The 23,877-nt window shown below is 37.7% G+C and overlaps 1 protein-coding gene across 22 annotated transcripts in view; it reads left to right on the top strand.

Annotated features, from left to right (window-relative positions):
• The window catches only part of LDB3 (LIM domain binding 3), a 120,838-nt gene that overhangs the window by 40,952 nt on the left and 56,009 nt on the right, over window positions 1–23,877 (top strand). For 16 of the 22 annotated variants that reach the window (XM_082765249.1, XM_082765244.1, XM_082765250.1 and 13 more), the window contains 2 exons: window positions 9,327–9,402; window positions 17,228–17,634. The exons of 2 other annotated variants lie outside the window; for them this stretch is intronic. In XM_082765249.1, coding sequence (XP_082621375.1) covers window positions 9,327–9,402; window positions 17,228–17,634 — 483 coding nt within the window. Of the gene's footprint in view, window positions 1–9,326; window positions 9,403–17,227; window positions 17,635–22,400; window positions 22,424–23,877 lie in introns of all 22 variants that reach the window. 4 more of the 22 variants (XM_082765239.1, XM_082765241.1, XM_082765254.1 and 1 more) reach the window with 1 other exon arrangement.

Below are 23,877 nucleotides of genomic sequence, written 5' to 3'. Positions count from 1 at the left end.
AGAAATGATAGGCTCTTACCGTATTTTCAAGTACAAATATGTTCATATTGCCATAGAAATATAGTCTGAAATTAGATGACACTTAAGAGAAAAGAATATCAGAGTATAAAAAGAAAAAAATAATTAAGCACTGCCCTTTATTTTGTTCCTTTCCTGAGTTCTATAAAAATTGTTTAAATATGCTATTATGATTATCAGCAGAATTTACAAGTTAAATCAAGAAAATACTGGCTAAATATCAGGAAAAAAAATTCAAAGCTGGTGTAATGCTAGATGTTCCATGTCATGTTCACTGGAGTAATTCTGATCTAGACTGGGCCGAGTACTGAGATCTGCAACCATGTGGACAGTGTGTTTCAGAGACCTGTGCAAATCAGAATAAACAGGAGTAGTTGAGTGGGAAGGGACCTTCAGAGATCATTGAGTCCACCTGCCTGGCCACTTCAGGGATAAGCAAAAACCAAAGCATGTTATTAGGGGTATTATCCAAATGCCCCTTGAACACCAGCAGGCATGGGGCATAAGCCACCTCTCTAGGAAGCCTGTGCATGTGTTTGACCACCTTTACAGTAAATATTTTTTTCCCAATATCCAGTCTCAGCCTTCCCTGGCACAGCTTGGTGCCATTTCCTTGCATCCTGCCATCAGTGACTAGGGAGAAGAAATCAGCACCTTCCTCTGCTCTTCCCCTGCTCAGGAAGCTGTAGAGAGCAATGAGGTCACCTCTTGGCCTCCTCTTCTCCAGGCTGGGCAGTGTAAGGGTCTTCAGCCTCTCCTCATAGGACAGTTACTCAGTTGGATGCTTCAGCCTGTAGGTAATTGCATGTACCTGTATTCAAGAGAGTGATTCAAAGATCGAAGCCGAAATTCCTTTAAGTGGTATATTCTTTATTGCAGCGCTGGATGCACAGGGGATCTCTCCACCTATCGTGCATACCCAAAGCGGAAAGCAGTCTTGAATTTATACAATCAATCTATCAATATTCTACAAGCGCCTATACATATTCATTACCTATCTCCGCCTTCCCTCACTTCTTATGCTAATTAGCCTTTTGGCACCTTGCGCCTGCGTAGAGCCTCCCAAGAATTGTGGGCAGGGGTCTTTGGGAGGAAGACCCTGAGTCTTCCTCACAGTGTACTTTTTACCTTTGGTCAGGAATCTGCTGAATTGGCATGTTTCTTAATTGCAAGAGCTGGTTGTTGCTAATTCTTCCGTTTGTTGTATCTTTATAATGAATTCCAATGTCCAGTTTTGAGATTTATAGTCCTTACATTCGTTTCTCTGTCTGTCTGCCGCTTCCTTATCATGACTTCCAGTGTCTTGTTTTGAGATATACAGTCCTTGTCTGGGGATTGTCCTTGCCTCCCCAATACCTCCCCAATACCTCCTTAATCAAGAGGTATTACAAAAGCTACTGTTGGAAAGATGATAACAGCATAGTCAGATGTTTACATGCCCTACTTAATCAAATTATGTATGAATTTGAAATTTTAATCAGGTTAGTAGAAAAAAGAGTAACAATAATGGTGAATGTGATGTGAGACTATTTATTTTGCCTAGACATTTGACTCTAGAGCTTCTGACAACCATTTACCTTCAATATCCATGGTTTCTTCCCCAAATTTCTGATGATGCTGAGTGCTCAGAGCACTGAAAAAGACATACTCTTCTAGTGGATTAAGGAAGTTAACCTGTATTACTATGAGCTGACAAGTAGTACTCCCTCAGTCTTTGTTGAAATAGAGGTGAATCCCATTGCCTACCCAATCCTCTCTGTACACAGGTATGAGAGGATAGTAGGATTTGTTACTAGATGCTAGGCTGGCATTTCGACAAGGCTGTTAGTTACCGTCTTTGAGTAGTAACATTTAATGCTTTAAAAATTGATGAGTAGCTTTTTCCATGGAAAATAAAATATAAATGTCAGTAACTGCAATGAATATAAATATATTCCTTACACGAGCAGTTTGAGTGGACTGCTATTTACACTCGCTGCATTAAGTGTCCTTGTTAGTTTTAGAAAAGAGCCTGGAAACTGTGGATATATGCCAAGGCTTTAAAGGACAGTGAAGTTTTCATTACAGCAAGATTCTGCTTGGGGATTAGAATGGTTCTCAGCATGCACATCACTTCCTCCCTGTCCCCCAAATACTAGCTCTGAAGTGAAGATAAAATCATCCTTTTATTCATCTGAGAAATTTTCTATGGATGAGCTAAAGATAATCTCCATGTGAATTCTTGTATGTATTACGTTGCACTCACCATGGAAAGGTCACGATGAGTATCACTGGCGCATCTCATCAGAGTCAATGGGCTTACACAACTCAATCCACATGACAGTTACATTCTTTCTAATGCATAGTTAGTTATTGGTTGCATTCTGCCACCAGGAAGCTGATATGTTACCCCAAATGTTACAGCTGACAAGAAGGTCACAATGTGTTAGGGCTGGGACCTTTTCTTATTGATTGATGTTGATTGGCCTAAGCATGGATGTGTCAAAATGTAAATTATTTGCTTCCATCTGATTGGAAAGGCTGAGACAGTGTTTTTAAGAAGTGGTATGAGGAATCATTCAATCAGGCAAAATGCTAAGGCTTTGCAGGATCAATCCTGTGATGCATTATTGTGGATGTGAGGATACTGGTTTCCATTGGATCCTTTTTATTGTGGAGTTGCATGCCCATCAGCCAATAAAAAAAGCTGCCAGGCCTCATTCTTTTTTCAACAAATCTCAATTACTGGTGAAGAAAGAACATTTGACCGACGTAGTAGCTGTGGTATATGTATTTTTTTCAATTTGTGTTTCTTGAGAGCCTTTGCTAATTTGTCTGTTTTGCCTAGTAACCAAGATGTAAATATATAGGTATCGGCACACTACCAAGTAGGATGTGCATCTCTGCAGGTATCTCTGGGTAGCGCTTGCAAACATGTCAGTTGCTTGTGGCAACAGCTGAAGATTTCCCTGTCTTTCACAAGCTCTAAGGCTTTGGCCAGACAGTAGTTACTGAATGTTATTGTGGTGGGACAGTGCCAAGGGGTGTTTGGCTCCATGTACACCACAACCGTTCATGTCCTCTAAACAATCAGAAAAGGTGGTGAAAAAAGTTATTTATGGAAAGCTTATTGACGTATTTTAGCTTGAAAATAGAAAGAGTGAATGCATAAATGAGTTGAACTGTAGTTAAGATCTCATTATCCCAGTTCTCTAATTTTTCTTTCCATATATGCTGTGTGTGTCAATTAGAAATGCTCTAAAAGCCATGTGGCACATTGTAATGTCCACGTTCCAAGTAAGAGGAATTACAGGAAAACCAGCCAGTGAATGTGCATCAGTAACGGCTTCAGGAAATAAATTTAAGTTAATTAAAATAACCCAAAGTTATTTGTGGTCAGGATGCTCACAGTATCCAGAGCTTGGCTTTCACTTTTAGTCGAGAAGCAAGGGGAAAAAATAGACTTCATTTGCATAACATGAGAAGCCTATTTGGATTTGGACAACACCTGAACTCCTGTGTATCTACAGAAGGCAGTTACTAAGCTTTTTATTCGTTTGTGAACTTTTTTTTTTAAAGGAGATAGATTCATCATCATACCTTTGAGGCTTGGCTGTGATTCCCTGATTTTGTTGGTGGTTCTTCAGGGTGATGCTCTACAGCAACCCCAAGAGCTGCTCTGTAATCTTTAGCTGAATGCCTTTCACCCTTTAGAAAGCTGTTGAGAAGCCAAGAGTTGCAGGACTGCCCTGGAGTCTGATGTTACTTCAATGGTGTAGTCTAAAAATGAGAGGTACGCTATCTGCGTGGCAGGGGAAATGGCTATGTTACACATCAGATGCTTTCCAGCTGAAGAACTTACGGAAATATTTTTGATGTCCAAGTCTTCAGAATTACTACCTATTTTGTTTACTGGGGAGAGTGATTCACGTCTCTAGACCAGGTTATGATAGGCTACATACAAGCATTGAATAAAGACAGCGCCTCTTCTGCTTTTTATAACTCTCTGCTTTCCGTTATTAGGTCTTTCCATAACCCAAATGCCTTGTCCTTCTCTTCTAACAAATCATTTTATTATTTTATTGTTTACCTTAATTAGATCTTTTAGCATCTGGCAGTAATTAGAAATAATAAATACAACCATGTAATCATGAATAATAAAAACTATGCTGAACTCAGGGATTTCAAGTGAGGTTATAGACAATTAAGCTCTGAACTCTCTGATTATTTTGATTCTATTTCAGTCTCTCAGTTTTGATTCTGTAAAACCCTTCTCTGTAGCTTGGCAATCTAAATTCTGCCCACAGTTGCTGCTGGGGTGGAGGAATCAAGGGGTGATGCCAAGTCAACTAAGAGGCGATGGAGGCATTAGTAGCCAGGCACACCACTCAGAGGGAACAGGCTCGAGGGCAGATTGTGCAGGAGTTGGAGTGAAGAGATACTGTCTAGCGGAAACGAGGGGGAGAGTAAAAAAAGATGGAGCAGGCACTATGAAGTGTGACAGGAGGAGAAAAGAGAAAAGAAGGGGATAGAATTTGATTGCTTCTCCAACATTTTGAGATACATACTCCTTTTCCAAAATCACAGCTTCTCCTGTTCTCTTCCATTCCTCCCTTCCACAAAACTCTCCAAGGTTCCTCTCCCTCTCTTTCCCACAACATTCACATCTAGCCTTTGCTCAGATCCCTTGTACGGGAGTCAGGTATTACATACTTGCAAACAAATTCTCTTTCACGAACGTTTGGATAGCTGCTTCCCTTCAGGCTGGTCACATTTACGAATAAGGCTTTTTTAAATGTTTTTCATATATTGCTCTGGGTATGAGCATTAGACTCAGAAAGCATAATTGCCAGTACTACAATCCATCCAAGTGCAACGCAATGCAGGGAAATAATTAACAGATCAGTCATCCATCCAAATACTAATATTTGTGTTCACCATTGAAATAGAGCAAAACTGCTGATGGAAGTATTTATCAATTTTATTGCAGGCACAGATAATATCCTGATAAGGGAAAACTATGCCTCTTCCTAGCCCCACAGTGATCACAGTGATATTTGAAGTATTGTGAAATGCTCAGGGTTTGTTTTGGGTTTTGTTTTTTTTTTTGTGTGTGTGTGTGTGATTCTCTTTGAAGTTTCTGAGGCAGTTTTACTGATGTCCCAAGCAGGGCTTAGAGAACTTAAAAACAAGACTCAATATTCTCTTTGCAAGGCTTAGAAACAAGAAGAAGCTTCTGTGTTTGGCAATGTAATTCACTGTTTGGTGGAAGACGGACATGTCAAACTGATGACCATGAAGAAGATTTAGTCTTTTTACTTTTTCTTTTCAAATTTTCATTAGTATAAATATTATTGCATTAACACAAATATATATCAGAACCCCAACTCTGTAAACTATATTCTGCATCCCACTGTGTGCTGACCCACTCCATAATTACTCAATTTCATTAAAAGTAAAGTAGGTAAAATGTTTTCTAAGCATTTCTAACCCTAATTTAATGTTTTATTACCTTTCTGTGGACTTGATGTTTTTTCCATTTTTCAGTGCCTGAGACATTCCGATACAATTGTTAAGATGCTCAAAGAGCGTGTGCTCACATGCAACAAAATGAAAGCAAGAGATTACTCTAAGAAAAGAAATGTTGGTTTTAGCTGTCCTGAAAATTCAAGAAGTGAAGAAGAGACACTGACTGGTAAAGTTGTAAAATATAAAAGAAGTCATGTGCAAATGAAAAAGAGCTACTATCTCTTAGATCATGTCACCTCTCTGCAAGTACGGTACTGTGCTCCCCTGAGGAAGGGTTAAAGTGTTCCTGCATTACAGAACTCTCTCGCAGCTCTTCTTAATGCAGTTGACCCCTAATGAACCCTTGCTGCAAGTGCAAAAATATCAGGCTTGAAGTCAAGTGCTCTTCAATTAAACTTATATTTGCGTAGGTGGGAACAAGTAGAATTTTTGACAGTTTTATCAGCAGTGATATCAAAATGGAACTGCTTTGCAAAACTAGATCCATCTTGCTTTTGAATTTCGTTCAGGAAGAGGACCAGTACTGTGGGAGAAGGAATTCAGAAAATGCCAGAATGATTCATTTGTTCCTCTTTTAAGGCTGGGTGTGGGGGGGGTTATATTGAAACGAGCTTTTTATTTCCATTTTAAACTTTGAAAATATAGAACAGAATGTATGAAAGTTGAAGTTAAATTATTTGCTTTGACTGGAATAAAACTCTCTTTATTGAACATTTCAACATCAGATCTGTAACTATCACAATCATTTGTGAAATTTGGACTTTCATCCTCCTCACAGCCCTGCTAAGCAAGTACATTCCCTGAGTGTTTGGAATAAAATAATTTTGCAATCAGTGGATTAAAATGTAAACCTAGGTTTGCTTTTGTACAGCAGCACCATCATGACCTGGAAAGCAAAACTGTAAGTTAGAAGTGTTGCTGCAGGATTAGATTCATCTAGCAAAAGGGGGAAGAAAAAAATGTCCTGAATTTGCAGATGCTTTTCTCAGGAATAATAGCTCCTATGTAAACAATCACTTTACAAGTTCATATGTTTCTCATTCCACAAATTGATTTCACCTCTTCTGCCCGTTTCACTGGTGAAAACCTGTGCTTAAATCCAGCAAGCCTCATCATTCTGTTTTTAAATATCACAGCTACAAACATCCAGGGCGAAGAGATGTAGGAACCTCCTTGATTTCAAGTAAAGTCTTGAAATCTCTAAGTCAGTGTGAAATGTAAATCCTAGGCAGATAGCACTGTGAATGATAGAGGTACATTATCAGTAATATCTGAAAGACATACAACTTTTTAACATCTTCTGTGGTCAGGCAATGACTGAGAAAAATAGACAATAAACCACAGAAGTGATGGAGTAGTCTGGTAAATAAATCCCTTTGCTGCAATACAAATATTTTTCAGTTAGGCATCAAACATGCAGTGTATGTTTGCTATGTCACTCTAAGTGACAAAAAATTTTTAAATTGCTGAGCAACTTTAGCACTGAAATTCATAATCACTGGACAAAGCAGAAAGGACACTTAGTGTCTGCTCTGCCCGGCTCTGGTTTTGATTGTGCCCGGGTCCCCGTCAACAACTTCACAGAAATACCTGGGTTTACTGAGAAATGACAGCAATGGAAGTAGGATCAGAATCTCCCCCTAAATCTTTGCCTATCCATAAATTTTTGCTGTCAGTTTTCAGCAAGTCTTTGTTCTGGGCTGCAGCTGATAGATACATGTATATTTTTTCCATTCTCTGATTCGGCTCTTTCATGGTAAGTGTGCATGTCACATAAATATGATTTATTTTTTCTATTTTTAAGCTGAAATGGTTGGAGGAAGGGTGGAGCATCACTCCTGAAGGAAAATTAGTTAGTAACGTGCCTGAGGAAAGTTTGTTCTAGGCAGTTAGTGGTTAGCTGTTCTTGGAACTTGAAGGTATATATTTCTCATATAATTAATTTTTTAGGAAGTACACAATGATATAGTCCAACTGTGAATACCATGAATATCAGCATTAGTGCCGTTTCAGGAATACAGCATGCCAGTGAATTTCATAGGTTAATTGCCTTTTGGTTACCAAAATACCAGTTTTCATTATCTCCTCAGATTGTTCATTTTCAGATTAGGATATTGTCTTTGACTTCAACTCTCAAAACTAGCATAATTTCCATATCTTGTATAAAGAAATTTTCCGGTTTCTGAATGGATTATTAGCTCATTTTTCCTAGCGTTGATTGGTTTGTTTGTTTCTGCTTATATGGGTATTTTATGTATGTCAGCTAAAGCCATATACACAGCTCAACATGAAGATAGGTATTAATGCGGGAATTGCCACACTAGATAAGCCCAGCTTTTATCTAGCTCAGTTCTCTTTCTCTGATAGGTGCCACTGCTAGGTATTTCAGAGCAAAGTGCAATATAGCCCTCTGTAAGGCAGGAGTGAACCTAGCATGGAATGTCTCCCGCTGTTGGTCTGTTACTAACAGGCCAACTACTGGATGGCTACTAATTTTTACTGAACCTAAAGCATCTTCTGCAGTTTTTGTTAAGTTTATCTGACTAACCCATTGTGACATCCTACTATTCTCATTGTCTCAATGTTGTCTTGTAACAATGAGTTTCACCTCAGGTTAGTCAAGTACTTTAGGAAGCAATGTTTGCCTTTATCAATTGTACACGTGTTGTCTTTTCAATTTCACTTAATGTCCAGGAGCACAGCTTTATTCCCCTTTTTCTATCATTCACTATTTTCTACACCCCTGTAATGTCTTCCCTTACTCATTTCCTCTTTAAAGTGAGCAGTTCCAATTGTCTTAATCAGTTCTGCCTGAGTAACAGTTTTGTGTGCTTTTAAGTATATTAATTTCATTTTTGTTCCTCTATCCTAATTTGGAAATGTAACTTTATCGACAAGAATTCCAGGCATACTGATCTGTTGGTTGGCAATAGGGTAGCAGTTGTGTAATACCAATTCCTTTGATTATTTGTACGTTTTTCATTTCTTTTTCTCTTGTGATCCCATGTTTTCTGGGAGGATTTCAGAGGTTTATTCAGTGCTACACAGGTTCTCACAAAAGCTCCACAAATAGGTCTTCACTTAGCTGATCATCCCAAAGTACTTCAGTTAACATTTGTCACTGTGCTTTATTGTCTGTCTTTGTAATGTTTCAATAAAAGGGCGAATAGTGTGTTTTGCAATCATTTTAATAAGGATTATCTGTTTTCTTAAATGATCGTGTATGTATATTTATCATACACAGGGGAAAGGTGGGCATTTGGAGTGCAGTTAACTAGCTAGTGATCTACTCCTGTTGAAACTATGTGTTCTCCAATACAAAGCTCATGTTTCTCCCTGCACAGGAGTTTGAAGTATGCTAATTGCTACATAGCTTGAGGTATTTAATAATCTCTTGAGGACTTGATCTTGAGATGCCTTAGAATCAAAGTTTAGTTTTTGCATTGTAAGACTCCTCCAAGTCCCATTTTGCAGAGCATTGTCCAAACCTGAAGTTATGTCTTGTGTCTGATTGGCATCTATAAAAATTCAGTTCGTCACAAGGTAGTGGAAAACGGATGATCTTCCAAGTCAGAGGCTGCTTCTGTAACTGCTTGTTTTTTGTCATTCAGAGAAAATATATCAAACTTTATTTCTCACATCCACGACTTTTGCAAATGAGAATGTAGAAAAAGCAGTGTGATCTGTAGAAAAAATCTAAGCTTTGCCTAGCTTTCACTCCAGATTGAAGCAACGTTTTTGCATGAAATGTAAAATTTTATCCAAAAATTAGGAGATTAATTTTTTTTTTTGATCCCCAGATCTAAACGTCCAGTGCCAGTTTCAACCACAGCACCCAAAATTGACTCTCCCAGAGCTGTAATTCCCCACCAGAAGGTATGTGACACATTTCTACTCATCCAAAGTTAACATTTTTATCTACCATAGTAAAGGTAAATGGGTAAAGGTAAACCTACTACAGAAAATAGATTTTGCCCCTCCCAGATAAGTAAACATGGAATGAATGCACAGGTAGCAAAACTGCCTATAATGCAGTGTACTTGTGAATTTGTACTTTGATATTTTCTGATTAGCAGAACTAAAGCATCTAGCTATCCTCTGATGAAATCTGGTCTAGTCGAGCAGCTGGAATCTGTTGTCTTCTTGATTTTGCTTTCATCTAGGCTGCGAGAAACTACCAAAAGTTCTCAAAATATACATTTATTTTTGTTTATTCTTCAGGAAAAGCCCATTAGACTGTGTCTCGGTGTAACTAAATCCTGACTACAACTGAAAAGTCAGTGATGTGGTAAGGGGACCTGTTAGGGCATTTGAGGACTTACATATTGTATTCTTGTTGCATTATTAAATAAACATTGAAATAAAAGAGAAGGTAGGTCAATTTAATGAATAACAGCAAGTGGCAGAGGAAATGGATGGCTTGGTTTCTGTTGTCAAAGTTTGTTATCTTCCATAATTTAAATTTCCGTATTAGAACAAACATCATTCATTGACTGTACCTGGCAACTCATCATCTATGTTTTGGAGGCACTGAGAAGTAAGGGCGCCTGAAAGATCCTTAGGCTAAAGCTCTGGGGAGGATGTTTGTATTGCTGATACATTTAATTAGATAAATGGAGAGGAGGTAAAATCTCCATTGCTGTAATTTTACCCATTCTGTAAGTGGCAGTTTCATCCCAACCTTATAACATAACTAAGAAACACATAAAATTAAAATACATGGGGTATTAGGTGATCTTCAGTTCTTAGCAGTTCTGATTTCCATAGATAATTTTTATTAAAAAAAAAAAAAAATTAATAAATGCCATGCTTTCCAAATTCAGAGCTCCTAAGGTAAACATCATCCATGTTAACTGCTGCAGACACATTCAAACTAGCAGAGAATGAACTTGGGGAGAATAATTTGATTCAACTTTATTTTGCCAAGTTTGAAATGAACCTGAATGGCTATTTGTTAGTTGAGACAGAAGTAATGTTATTTCACTCCGGATCTTGTAAACTTTTTGGGAAGGGAAAAAGAAATCAACGATTTATCTTCCTCAGAGTTGTTTCGGCTTAAGTTGTGATTTTGTAAATACACTCTGGGAGAAAGTTATTGTAAGTCACCAAACATAAATTCCTAGAAGAAAAAGGATCATTCTTTTAGTTGGACTGGTGTTGCACTGCACCAGCAAAGTAATAAGTGCAGGAAGAGGGAGAGAGTACTTATTTTCCTTAAGAACTACACAGAATGCTGTTAGTATTCAAGGCAGCAAGTACACCTCTCTCTTCAGAGACATTCACCAACACAAGACTGACAACTATCATTTGAGACCCTAAATCACACCTGTGCAGGTATGGCAGATCTGACTACTTCCGTCCACCACAGGTACATAAAAGCCTGTAGAAATACTCTATACTAGATGCGCTTCTTCCCTGGCAGATGTTAATTTTCAAATTACTGCTATAGACATTCAAAGCTGTTCACCACACAAAACTATTTTCTCCTGTAACTAACTACCCTGTAGAGGAGTTAACTTCACACACTGTAGTTTTTTAAAAGTCCTAAAAATGCTTTTGACATAAAAGATATAAAATAAAAGGTCACTTCACATTTTCTATTTTAATCTTTCAGAGCGATATGAGAATCAAAGGGCTTGGTCCTTTTGAAAAAGTTTGTTGCCTTGCACTTGAGCATTCTGTGTCGGTGCTTAGGAAAGGTTTATAGGGCATGTTGAAGGTAGCCTATTCTGAATGGGCTACAGGCAGTAGTTGCAGCTGGAAAAAAGATTTACAGGGACCTGTCTGTGGGAGAAGGTAGCATGTAAATGAAGGTATGGTGAGGAACAGGTTTCTTAACAGTATTCAGACATTTTTTTTTGGGTAGGGTCTTTGGCCTAGGGGAACAGGCAGCAGTGGAGTGCTGCAGTGGGGCACTAGTAGCAGGCCAGGAGGAGTGACATTTGTTTTGGAGTACAGAAACTCCTGACCAGATATAAAAACAGGAATTGTGAAAGCCAGATTTACGTCTTCTTGGGCTAAGGCACGTATCTGAGTAACAGAAAAACGGAGGTAGACAACAGTAATTTTAACTGTTAGAAAGTAATCAAGGTAATACTCAGTGCAGAAAGTGAAAGACTTCTCCGAGGGTGGTTTGGAAGGGAATGAACCATTGGAAAAGAGGTCTCAAAATCCAGAATAAAAAGTCTTCAGTCCTGAAAAGAGCTGTATGGGGATGTTGAAATAAGGTATGTTAAAGTAAATATACTTGAAAATCAAGGTTCCCTGCTTGTCCCTTTATTATTTCTATTAGCGGTTATCACTGTAGAAATGAAGAATTCTTTGACACATAGGCAAGAAGCTGTCTCCTCCACATCACTGCCTGACAGTGTTTAGACCGATGGTTCACATGAAATGAGTTCAATTGCATTTCCAAAATAGCAAAAAAAACTGCCTTAAAAAAGGTTCATGATAGGGCTGTCCTTGAACATCAAGGGAAGTTTTTCTTACCTCTCTCTGGGTCAAGGTTAAGGCATGGCACTGTTAGCTAAAGAATCTGCATGTGCAAGTTCAGTGTCTTAGTATAAGCCATGAATTCCTTTGCACATTATTGCTGATCTGACTAGCTTCCACTAATTTTCAAGCATGTATTTCTTCTTTTAAAAAGATGTGAGGAAGGTTTAAGAAAATCCTGAGTTCTGCAGCATGATAGAAATTTGTCTATGTTCCACAGGTAACATTCGTTTTCTCCTTACTATCTTGAGCTCATCCATGTTATGGATGATACAGGTTCTGCAACCATATGTATGGCATCAGCAGTGCTGTAGAACTCTTATTAGAAATAAGAGGTTGACTGATTTGCATTTTCACCCATTTCCTTCTCTAACGTCAAACTCGCAACAATTTTGATTTAGGATGAGTTGAGGTCAGATATTTTGCACAGATGAGGCATAGCTGGGAGGAGGGCATAACTAAGGCTGGAAGTATTCAAATAGCAAGAATATGCGTGAATCCACAGACTTGAGACTAAGTCATCAACAGTCAGTGAGTTCTTGCAGCTGTTCAGGGGGACATAATACAGGTGAGGATTCACCTCGGTGCAGTTCAACATGTTTGAGCTGAAGCTTGAAGGCTAAACACGTATCTTTAATGCTTGCCCCTTTGTGTAAAGGTATTAACACAGCCTCTTTAATTTTAATAATATAACTACAGTACCAAACGCACTTACTTCAAAGTCCCATTAAGGATCTCATAATGCTTAGGACTTGTTTCATGGCAAAATTGGAAACCTGTGTGGCTAAGAGAAAATAGATGAAGAGATGATTGACTTCTTCAGCAAAGCATAAAGTGGAAGAAGAGGCTGAGCCAAAAGCTGTTTATTGGGTGTCTTTGAGAGGAGTCAATGTCATTGTGCCTCTATTTTCTTTCCTGTGGAAAGCTTAAGGTAACACTTAGCTTCTTCTTGGGCATGCTGGGAGGTCAAGTTCATTACTATTACCAGAGAGTTTTAAAATTGTTCCCCCAAAAGTGCAAAAAGGTGGAGTAGTTTATGAAAGGCCGTATGGTCATAGGAACAGACAAATAGAACTTGGTCTGTCAAATGAAGACCCCCCAAAAAAAGGTAAAGTATCTGTCTATATAGATTTGTTTCTCATTTTTCCTATATGTAAGAAGGAGCATTTACCTTTCTTAGAAATTAAATATTTATAAGGAAAAGAATAAAATATTGCACAGTGGAAATTGAGCTGATTCACAGCTTCTTTGTAATCCCACAAGTTTGAAACTCCTCTGCATTTGCTAGTTTTAAGCTTAGTCACTGACATTACACTGGGGAATCAACACCCAGTTGTCCCCACGTAGTGTAAGGGTTTGCTGCAAGATCACAGCATCCTGCTTCAGGGAAAGAAGCCCATTGCTCAATGTCAGAGCCTCCTCTTCTGGTCGGCTGAAGAGTAGCATCAGAGTGGCACAAGTGGAAATGTTAGCTTGCTTTTCCAGCTACAGAGGCTGAGACCGAATGGGACCAGAGAGCTGGGCAGCAAGAGAGAGTGGTTGTTACTGTTGCTGATTTTCATGAGGCGTCGTGCCACTGGCTACACTGCTGCTTAGTATTAGAAATGTGACCTTCACTTTTCAGAAACCCTTTTGCTGCATTGATCCGTTTTACAACTGAACTGAAATGGGGAAAAAACAAAACAAAACAAAAAATCATCCCAGGAATAAACTAAATAAACTGAATGAGAGATACTTTGTAAATCACCACAAGAAAGAGCTAAATGAGCTGATTATTGGGCAGTAATTCTTCTGCAGAAACTAAACAGCAGCTTTCTGTTGCACTCCTTTCTCCCCAGATAAAGGGAAAACACCTATGTTGAAACTACCATGAGTATTAATGCAAAATGGAGAGTGCTGACCTGACACTGCTGGGCTCCTAGGAGTTCTATTATTGGGCTACTAGTGTGCTAGTACTCCAGCTGGAAATTGTTTGAGGAGTAAAACCAAAGCTTGTCCACGTCATAAAGCCTGGCAAAATCATCAACCATCATTACTTATGGCTGACCTATAATTTTCCCTTTGCTTACTGTTAATGTCCAATAACACAAAATTACAAAAATTCATTTTGATTGAGGAAATGTCGGGCTTTTCTCTCATTAGCAGTTGACACTGATACTGTATAATTAGTAGTCTTTGCATATCCCTTTATTACATGGTTTAGAAAGGAAACCCACAGTAAATTTAGATAAAAGAGTTTTCAAGGTTACCAACTAATATAGCTGTGTTATATACTTTTCCATCTTCATTGCCTCCATATTGTTTTGTTTTGCTTTTAATGTTTATTTTTTCCCCTTTGCTAGCAAGTAAAATTAATTTGCACAAGTGGTGACTTAATTTATGGACACATCCTTGTGCATGTGCCCCTTTTTAAAAACATTTTTAGAGAGAATCTGTGCTTTCTTCTTATTTATTGATACTTGGAAACTTGCTGTAGGCCACTTAAGGTTGGTTGGTTGACCTTTTCAACATCAGGGTATAATGGCTGAAGTACGTAATTCAATTTTATTTATTTATTTAAAGCAGAATAGTCTGAAAAACACTTATATGATTATTTATTTCAAAAGCCTTGGGCAGCTATTATTGCCAGCTAAAATCTCTTCCTGTTTATTACCATGAAAAAATGTTCTCAGTTCATTTTATCTGACTTACATGTTTGATTCAAAATGTCTTAAATGTATTAATGCTATGATTAATTTTATCCTCCTTTAATTTTGTTGGGCGGGCTTGGGTTTTTTGTTTGTTTGTTTGCTTTTTGCAATGAATTATAATTAGTCAAGTCATATTATCTTGATTTTTCCCCTAAACTCCCTAAACCCCTAATCTTAAATATGTAATATAGAAAAATTCCCAAGGAGAATATAAAATATTTATCTTTGTAGTGATCCTTAAAATGAAAATCAGTAAATGATGTTAATGGTAACCAATAGTAGCAGAAGCAGAAAATCAGAGGCCAAATTATTCTCGGGCCTGTGATTCTTGTAAGGCTGGGGGAAGTGCATGTAGGATGTTAAATATGGCAATCAAAGCAGTGCCAGGCACAGTGTCCCTGCACGCCTACACCTGCTGGTGTTCTGGCTTTCTCTGAAAGCAGGTTGTGAGCTCCATCCCTTCTGCAGAGCAGTGTCCCCTGTTCCTGTCCCCCAGACTGGACTGCAGCCTACTGGCAGCGTTACTGGTGGGCCTCTTAACTGGGAGCGGGCAGGTATCTGGGTACCAGCTGCAGCTGCAGTGTGTCTAGGTCCAGAGGGAGAGGGGAAAGTGATCCTCCTTCTTTAGCAAGACACATGTAGCCTGAATCAGGCTGAAGCCAGGATGTTAAGTTTCTGAGAAAAACTATAAATCAATATTGTGGGCTCCAGAGAGATCTATAAGTTGCCAGGCATTCAAATAGTTTGTTGGGTACTTCAGCTGTAGATTGATTTTTTTTTCTCTTATTTAAACATGCAAAATTTTTGCACCATACCGTAGATTAGGCAGTTTCATAATTGATTATGCTAATTATTCACATTGTGTGAAGCAACCTCCCAAAAAAAGAATTGCCAAAATATTTTCAAAGACGTTGCATGTAGAAAGCCCGAAGTGCTGAACAGACATGCTTAAAGATTAATATAGTGCGTGTATGGAAACAAATTTGCTCAAATAAAAAAAAAAAAGACCACGGAGTTAGGTATTATCAGGACAAAGGCTGACAAGCAGAATAGTTTAAAAAACAAAAAAATGAATTTGTTTTTTTTCCATATCCAACCATAACGAATGTTCTCAGATTCTAATTTATCTTGGATTTAAAATAAATAAATAAATAAAAATAACAAAATCAATAGGAAAGGTGTAAAATGACTACCTGAAAGAGAAGTTTGTATCTTCTTTGATGAAATTGTCTATACTGCAGGTAGGCAGCCTTCTAAAAAGTACAGAACTGCAGTCACACACTGCCAGTAGATGGAAGAAAAAAAGGTGATTTAACCCAAAGGGTACTCACTGCTTCCTGTGAAGTGCTAAGTGCCCTCCAGTCCCAGTGACTTAGATAGTGCTACTCCAGAACAAGCTTGAACTGAAGGGCAGAAGCAGAGATAGGATGTTTTAGCCAACATGAGCACAGAATTTTTACATGTAACTTCCTCAAAACTGAGAGAATGAGCTGTATTTATTAACTGATGTTCAGCTTTTGTTTGTTTGTTTGTTTTTTGACAATTGCTCTTTCCTATATTGTGTTGCTAGAAAAGCAGTATTTTTCTTTTTTGATAGTACCTTTTACTTTAGTTTCACTAAGTTGCATTAATAGCAAATCATTTATGAAAATGAAGCATGATACTGCCTTTTTCCAGGATGAGTTCTTGTAAGTATGGTTTTAATTTGAGCCCCAGCACAGCACAGCACCATACTTCTATGGGTATAGTTATTGTCAGGAGAGCTGTGACTTTGACTAAAACAATGCATCCTGCTGCCCTAGTTAGAAATACTATCTGGGACATAGCTGTGGGATCATACAACCTTCATTTATATACTCATGCACACATTCCTTCAAGTGGGAATTATGCAGAAATTATCAGAATAGGCTATTTCTGTCAATTGAGCAGATACCTGTTCTTGAGTCCAGTTGGTCTATTTGCTAACCGTGCTGCATGGCCTAATTAGCATGAATGAGAGCCTGTGAAAGCAATGCAATGTGTGGGCTTCAATAACTTTAAGTGTACTTATGAAAAATAGAATAATTGTATTTTTATAATAACAAGATGTATTTTTATAATAACGATAATAACTATTCTTGTGTCTGTATGTTATTTCAAATAATTCTGACCTCAAGACATCTTCGAAGATTCCTTAATTATCCTAGAACTTAATGGACAGTGTTGTCTTTGTATGCAGTTATTGCTATGAGGATGACTAGTAGTAAATGCTTTTTTAATTATAAGCTTTCATTTGTTAATTTGAACTAAAAAGCAATAAAAATGCCTGAGTATGTTTTGCTACCTTTATTTTGAAACAGTGAGCTTCTTCATTTAAAATCTTTCCTGAAAGGTTGAATGCTTTGGCCCTTAATCTGTTTATTGCGAGTTTATTGATATGTTTAAAAAGCAATAATTGCAGGTGTGTTATTTTTTTGCATGTGTTCTATGATAGCTCTTTTCTTTTTTTCTCTTCTTGGCCTGCATGTTTGCTACTACAGGAACCTGCTTGGGAAATCAATGACAACAGAACAACCTTCAGTCCTCTAACTAACACGGCGACTGGGCCTATGGGTAGTGTTTTAGCAACCAATGGAACATTTTCAGGCTACCTCAACAAGCAAGAGATCAGCTTTTCAAATAGCTCTTCCTACTTAAAGACTACCACAGTTAGATCTTCCATGTCCTCTCAGTCTGTGACTCCTGACATTTCACCTGCAAAGAGTAATCTAGGTTCAAAACTAAGCCCTGCCTTGGCTGATGGCAATAGTCCCGTACACCAGCTGAGCCCTGCAAGGCAGTATAACAACCCTATTGGCCTTTACTCAGCAGAGACTCTAAGGGAAATGGCTGAGATGCATAAATTAAGTCTCAGACGAAGGGCTTCAGAAGGTGGACTTCCTAGAGGGTAGGTAACATGGTAAAATATTTAATATTTAAATAAGTTCATGATAATATTCAAGTATGATTTTGCTAAAAAATGAATGTACTAGTACCTACCCTATTGCACATTTGTCTTGTATTTGTCGTTAAGGTCTGGAATAATCTTTAAATTGCATAGTACCCCCCACAATATATACGCAGTACAGTTGCAGAATAACTCTTGGTCTTTGGTATCTGAATTGTAATATGGATTGGCAATAATCACCAGAGCATGAGGAAGAACACTATGACTGAAGTAACTGTAATCACCTCAGAGTTTTGGCATTTTCTATTTTAAACTAATGCATGCAGTCTTATAGAGCCTAGTATCCATACCAGCCATTATAGAAGCTGCTATAAAAGAGAAATTGCTTTGACCAGCATCTGACATCCTACTGTACTGCAGTGTCTATTAATTTCTTAATGTATTGGCTTTCCTATGCAAAATGAGTCAAAATCTCAATTCGCTGAATCCTCTGGTTTTAACATCATCTGTCTCATATCTGATCTCAGAGCTTTGTTCTTAACTTGTATGTTAAGAAGGTATAATCTCCAGATGCTGCCTTGGATCTCACACTGTCAAGGTTTTCAGTGTGTTAGCGTATTGCAGTCTGTTTTATAGGTAAGTGTGTAAAGTAAGCAACTTGGGCTACAGTACATGAGAAAGATCAATGTTAAACAAGTTTTCCCACTTTTTCTGCCTTGATATATTAATGTGCAAGCAAATCTCAAATTTGTTTATTTGTGTTTGTTTAAAAATGGAGAGACGTTTCTTCTTGTGAATATGGGAAAATGTGTCATTTCAACACTAGGGACTTGTGTTTCCTCATGGTTACATGAGGAAAAAAATCAGACAGTCCATTCAAGGTGTGATAATAAATGCACATTTTCAAGTACTTTATATCTGATTGCAGAAGCTCTTTCTAAGAGTAAAACTAAGGGTTTTAAATTGTTGCAAAGGATATTTAATTCCTATAAAAAATCATATACACATGCTTTAGATGATTCATGCAGTTTAGATAATTCATCACAACTCTCTTGAGCAGTCAGCATTTCCAATCTTAATTAACTTATCTGAAGAAATCCTATACTCTTTTCTCATACTGAATAATTTAGAAAGGCCTTTCATGTTTAAAGAAAAATAACTTAAAGTAATAAGCAAGATCAGCAAAATAAACCTCAAAATGCTCCTTTCCTCATTTACGTTTTTTTTTCAGGACAACTAATTCTTGTCTTACTTCAATATACAAAGTTTCCTGAGAGTATATCTCACTGTCTTTCTCCCACTATCTTCACATATGTTCTTAACATCTGCAAGGGTGAGTGTGAAGGGGCTGTATTTTGGATGGCTCAGCATTCTGAGTATTTCTCTATTACTACAATTACAACACAGCTGCATTTACCACTCACTGGAGTCAATGTGAACCACATTTTTTATGCCAGAGAGCGTTGCAATGGGGCTACATAATAATATAATGGCTGTGACTATTGGGGTAGAAAAGTGTAGCTGCAGAAAACATTTCACTTTCTTTACTTTGCTGCTTTTCCACACTTTGTCTCCTTTTTATGTGTGCATTCACAGCCAAATATAATTAAAGTTCTCTGTTAGTGCCCACCCGTGGCGATACACTGAATAACAAAGGAAGGTTCTACCTTGGAACAACCATGTGAGATTTTTTTCTGAGTTTGCGCAATATTTGAGTCAATTCGCTGACTAACTGCCTGTAATGTCCGTAGCAGCGATAAACAGTCCGTATTTTAAACAGGAATAATGAACAAAGAAGAAAATATATGAAAAATTATCTAAATGTTCTGTTAAATCAGCCTTTATCCTGCCGCTCAGGAGCAAACTGAAAAGATGGAAGAGCCAAGAGCTACTAAGTACCTGTGTCTTCTCAAGTAATTCCTCTGAGCTTTAGAGCACTCTGATTCTCTGTTTACATGCAAAAAAAAAAAAAAAAAAATTTCATTCCCACTCCCACTGGAGTGTTGTCCATGAAGTGAGAGGCATCTTTCTTACTGCTTTGCAGATAGTAACATGGAATGTGCAGCTGTCTTGGAACTTTGTATCATCCATGATAGTCTTGATCTCATATATGAAGAAGCACACAGGGAAAGCACTGTAAGACCCACAAAATCAGCTTTGGACTTTGTTGTTTTGGATGAGACAAAGATTATTAAATTATGGAGCTTCAAAACTTGAAGTTATTAAGCATTTGTGAACATCCACTTACCAGTATAGTAAAATCTCCAAGAAAATTCAGGTTTGGGGGTAGATCTAAATATGTATTTTGTATTTCAGTTTGGTGTTGTTTTCACCAAATCTTTTAAGCTTAATTGTGTGAATTGCTGTCAGAGGCTTAGCTAAACCCTTTGGAAAATCCCATCATTAAACTAATATTAATTTTGAGACTATTTCCTTGACCTTTGAAGAATAACAAAGCACGTGTTTCTCTGATACACTCTTACATAAAGATTTTATCATCCTGAGCCAGGGTGGAAAAGACAGAGGTGGCTTGTTAAAAGTGTGGAACTTTATGTGCTGAAAGCTCTGGAAAGGGGAGTGTTAAAAAATATGAAGAGTGACTCATAGCTTCTAACATGTGGTTCTTTTTCATTCCAGCGTAAGTTATTTTTCACGTTGTAGGTCAAGGGCAGTAAATACCTGCCCCGTGTGTATGTGCCAGGTGGCTTGGGTTACTGGCTTCTTACTGTGTGACCTCTGTGAGCAGTAAGTTGGGTGTTTCATACATGTCCGTATTTAGACTTAAGCCAAAATAGTGTGTGGCTCTGAACTGGAGAGGTTTTTCTCATTGCACACTGAACATAAAGAGAAGGAAAGCTGTGCTCATTTTGAAGGAAATGATTAACGACTTCACGTCTAAAAGAATCTTTCCTGAGATATGGGGCTGTTGAGCTGTTCTTAGTGTGTGGATGTAATGTTTTTTTTTATCTATAGACATATTTTTACGTGCATATAAGTGGTTCCTGTCATTATGGCCTGTCTTAAGGACCCTACAGTTCTGCCTTTGAAGTGTACCTGTACGTGCAAGGCAGAGACCTGGATTAGAGGATTAAAGCAGCCATCAGAGTCCACTTCAGAAAATGATACTGTTACACCATGTTTCATTGTAAATGAGTGTCCAGCTGTCCTGTAGGTACCTAAAATGGATATAGGATCATTGAGGTGCTTACAGGCTGCAGTTTGTTCCTAATATAGCTCTGCTGGTTCCTGTAACAGACTGATATATTTGGTTTAACATAGGGTTTATAAAGTTAGAAGAATATTCCTGAATCTGAGAGGCTGTAGAACAGTAATTGTAGAGGGTGATCTGTGATCGCTTTTCCATCGAAATGCAGAAGTGCAAATCCTTTACTGCAGCTTTGTCTCATTAGAGTATTTTTCACTCATGAAAAATGCAACAGGATGAGCCAATTGTAAAAGGACTGTGTGTGTGTGTGTGTGTGTGTGTGTATATATATAAAGGCAGTATATCAAAGGTTCCCCAAGACAAAAGCAGAAAGAGCCAAATCCAGTTTGAATGCCACTCTAATATTGCTGTTCAGTGGTTTGTATCAATCCCAGATCCACTCCAGATCCAGCAATGTTACAGCAGCAAGTTGGAAGGTTCAGTGCCCGGTTCTGTCAACAGCATTCTGTGCAGCTAAATAGGAAGAAATGTTTATTAACTGATGCTGGACTCTCTTCCTTTTTATTTTGTTCAACCTATGATAAATTACTCTTCATCCAAGAATAAGAGCAAAAAATTAGTTATCTAAGTTTTGAAGAAACTAAGGGAAAAAATATTGCAGCCTGTTAAAGCTATTTTTCCATCTAAAAGAAAGAGTTACTTGCCAATAATATAATATTACCTTCTGAGCGTGCTATCTTCATTGCTTCAAGCTTTGGCCTGCATAAGGTCTACATTTTGAGCCTGGTATTGTGTTCCTTAGGAATGACCATGCAAATCAGAGTCTCTTCTTATTTATGGAGTGAAGCAGAATATAGGATGACCAGATTTTTTCTTCATACTTTGTATGTAACACATGGAATAAAACGTTCAGATTTGGATAGCCAAATTAGAATACCAGAATCCATGGAATCTGTCTTCATTTCATGTGCAGAAAATTAGGAATGACTATGCAGAAATTAATTGGCTTACACCACTGTTGGCATAATGTAGGTGCAGTCAACTTTAAGCCAAGAAGTTGTTAAATATAAAGGCATATTCTTTAGGTTTAGACTTAAAACATTCTTTGGGTATTTTCCAGCAAGTAAAAGACAAAAAAAGTCAATCTTGCAATAGCAATTCTGAGGATGGCAGGAGAACAAACTTCACCCCTGAATATTTAGTATCTGAAGGAAAAGGATGATCTCTGCAACTCATTTGGTATTGTCAGATGAGAATATACTCTGCCAATATTTTTTTTTCTTTTTTTTTTCTACCATAGACTTTGACAACAGCACATTCAGGGATGCACAGCAATAAAATCATGTTCAAGGGTCAGCCAAAATGCCATGGTACCTTGCTAAGTCCTGGTGGATAAACTATAATCCCTGCATTTTTTCCTTTTTTAATCATGTTGGGGTTCTCAGGCATGCATTTGCTTTTTGCTCTTGTTTGTAGGTGGTCTGAAAATAAAGCTTTAGTAAGCTTCTGTAAATACCTTTTGCCCTTTGCACTCTAAAAACTATTGCTATTTTCTGTTTAGTTGTTTTTGATGTTGTTTGTTCTTTTTCTCTTCTTTTAGGTTATAACCAACACCACTTCCAAGTTAGTATCACTTCTATACAGTGCCAAGTATTCGTGTGAATACGTTCTATGTGTGAAGATTTGCTTTCTGGGGTAGCATGATCCCTTGTGTTCCTGCTGTGTTTTGCTTAAAAGTATTGCTTTTTTTTTTTTTTAAATAATCTTGTTGTTATGGCAAGTGTCATACGCTACCACTGCTGTCCAGTGGTGCTATGTTCTAAGCACATGATGTGTTTGGCATTCATGGTAATGTTCTAATACAGCAAATGGAGTTAGCATCTGTGTTTGCTCAGTTCTTATAAATACTTTCAGATTTTTTCATCTCTACAGTCAGGATTGGATTCCTCCTAACTTTTTAAAGAATCTTCATGCCTTCAGGATTTGGGGAGCCTTATCAAAGCCTTTTTTGATATGTTATTAGCGATGTATATTTGTGCGTAAGTATTAAGTTAATTTCTGAAGGCCCACTCCACTGAAATTCACATTTAAGTTTGTACTAGATACTGATATTGAAAAGATCTAAAAAGTAATTGACCTGAGTAACAGTGTTCCCCAAATAAGAAGACACCACTGATTTGAAGTTGTGATTTATCTGCTGTATTTAGGGAAGTTCACGGAGTCCTCAGCTCTGATCTTTGGTTTCCTAGGGCAAGGGCAGAGGATTCTCTCCACATTCCTGCCTCTGTCTCTGAACTGAGTGTTGTTAAGAAATTGCTGAAGAGACTGGGCTAAATTCAGCTTAAAATAAATAATGGTCTTAGTTAAACGTCAAATTTAAACTGAAAAGAGAAGGTTAGAAGCAGTAGAAGACATACAGTTGAAATAATATTTAATGCATATAATTTACACTGGTCTGGCATTCTCAGTTGATTTTATGAGGTGTGAGAGTGATGTCCTGCATATGATGTAGCTCCTTTGGACAAATGAAGTTCTTGCCAATTTACATTGATAATTATTGTTACACTTGTATTGGAAAGCAGAAGTCACATTACAGAGGTGTTACTATCTTACTTTCTTTGGCATTCATTTTTCTGCATCATCAATAGTCCTTTTCCAGCTTAGCAGAAAAATCCCGGTCACTTCGGACATTTGCTCCGGCTGTCTGTAGGATCTTACTTCTGCCACTTTGTCCTGGAGCACAGCATCCCTTACAAGTATTCATGCCTTCTGTTTACTTCCAGGGTTATAATGAAAGCTCTGCAGCTGAAAATCTGTAGCTTTTTTATTGGTTTTATGGGAATCTTGTTGACTTCAGTAAAAGTTTTGCCTTGGTACATGTAATATGACTAAAACTATTGGAAGGCATCACTGAAACTGTTTAAATACCATGAGTCAAAGGCTAAATCACTATGACTATTGTTGTTAGGAAAGCTTAGGCTATTCTAAGGTTAGTAGCTTTTATTTATGTGATTGTGGAAGCCAATTGTTTTGAACGTTATTCTTTAGAAGTGGCAAATTCAACCTCTGTCTTTTCA

Source organism: Aythya marila (assembly GCF_965140915.1).
Source record: "Aythya marila genome assembly, chromosome: 7".
Lineage (NCBI taxonomy): Eukaryota > Metazoa > Chordata > Aves > Anseriformes > Anatidae > Aythya > Aythya marila.
This window is presented reverse-complemented; position numbering and strand designations above follow the sequence as displayed.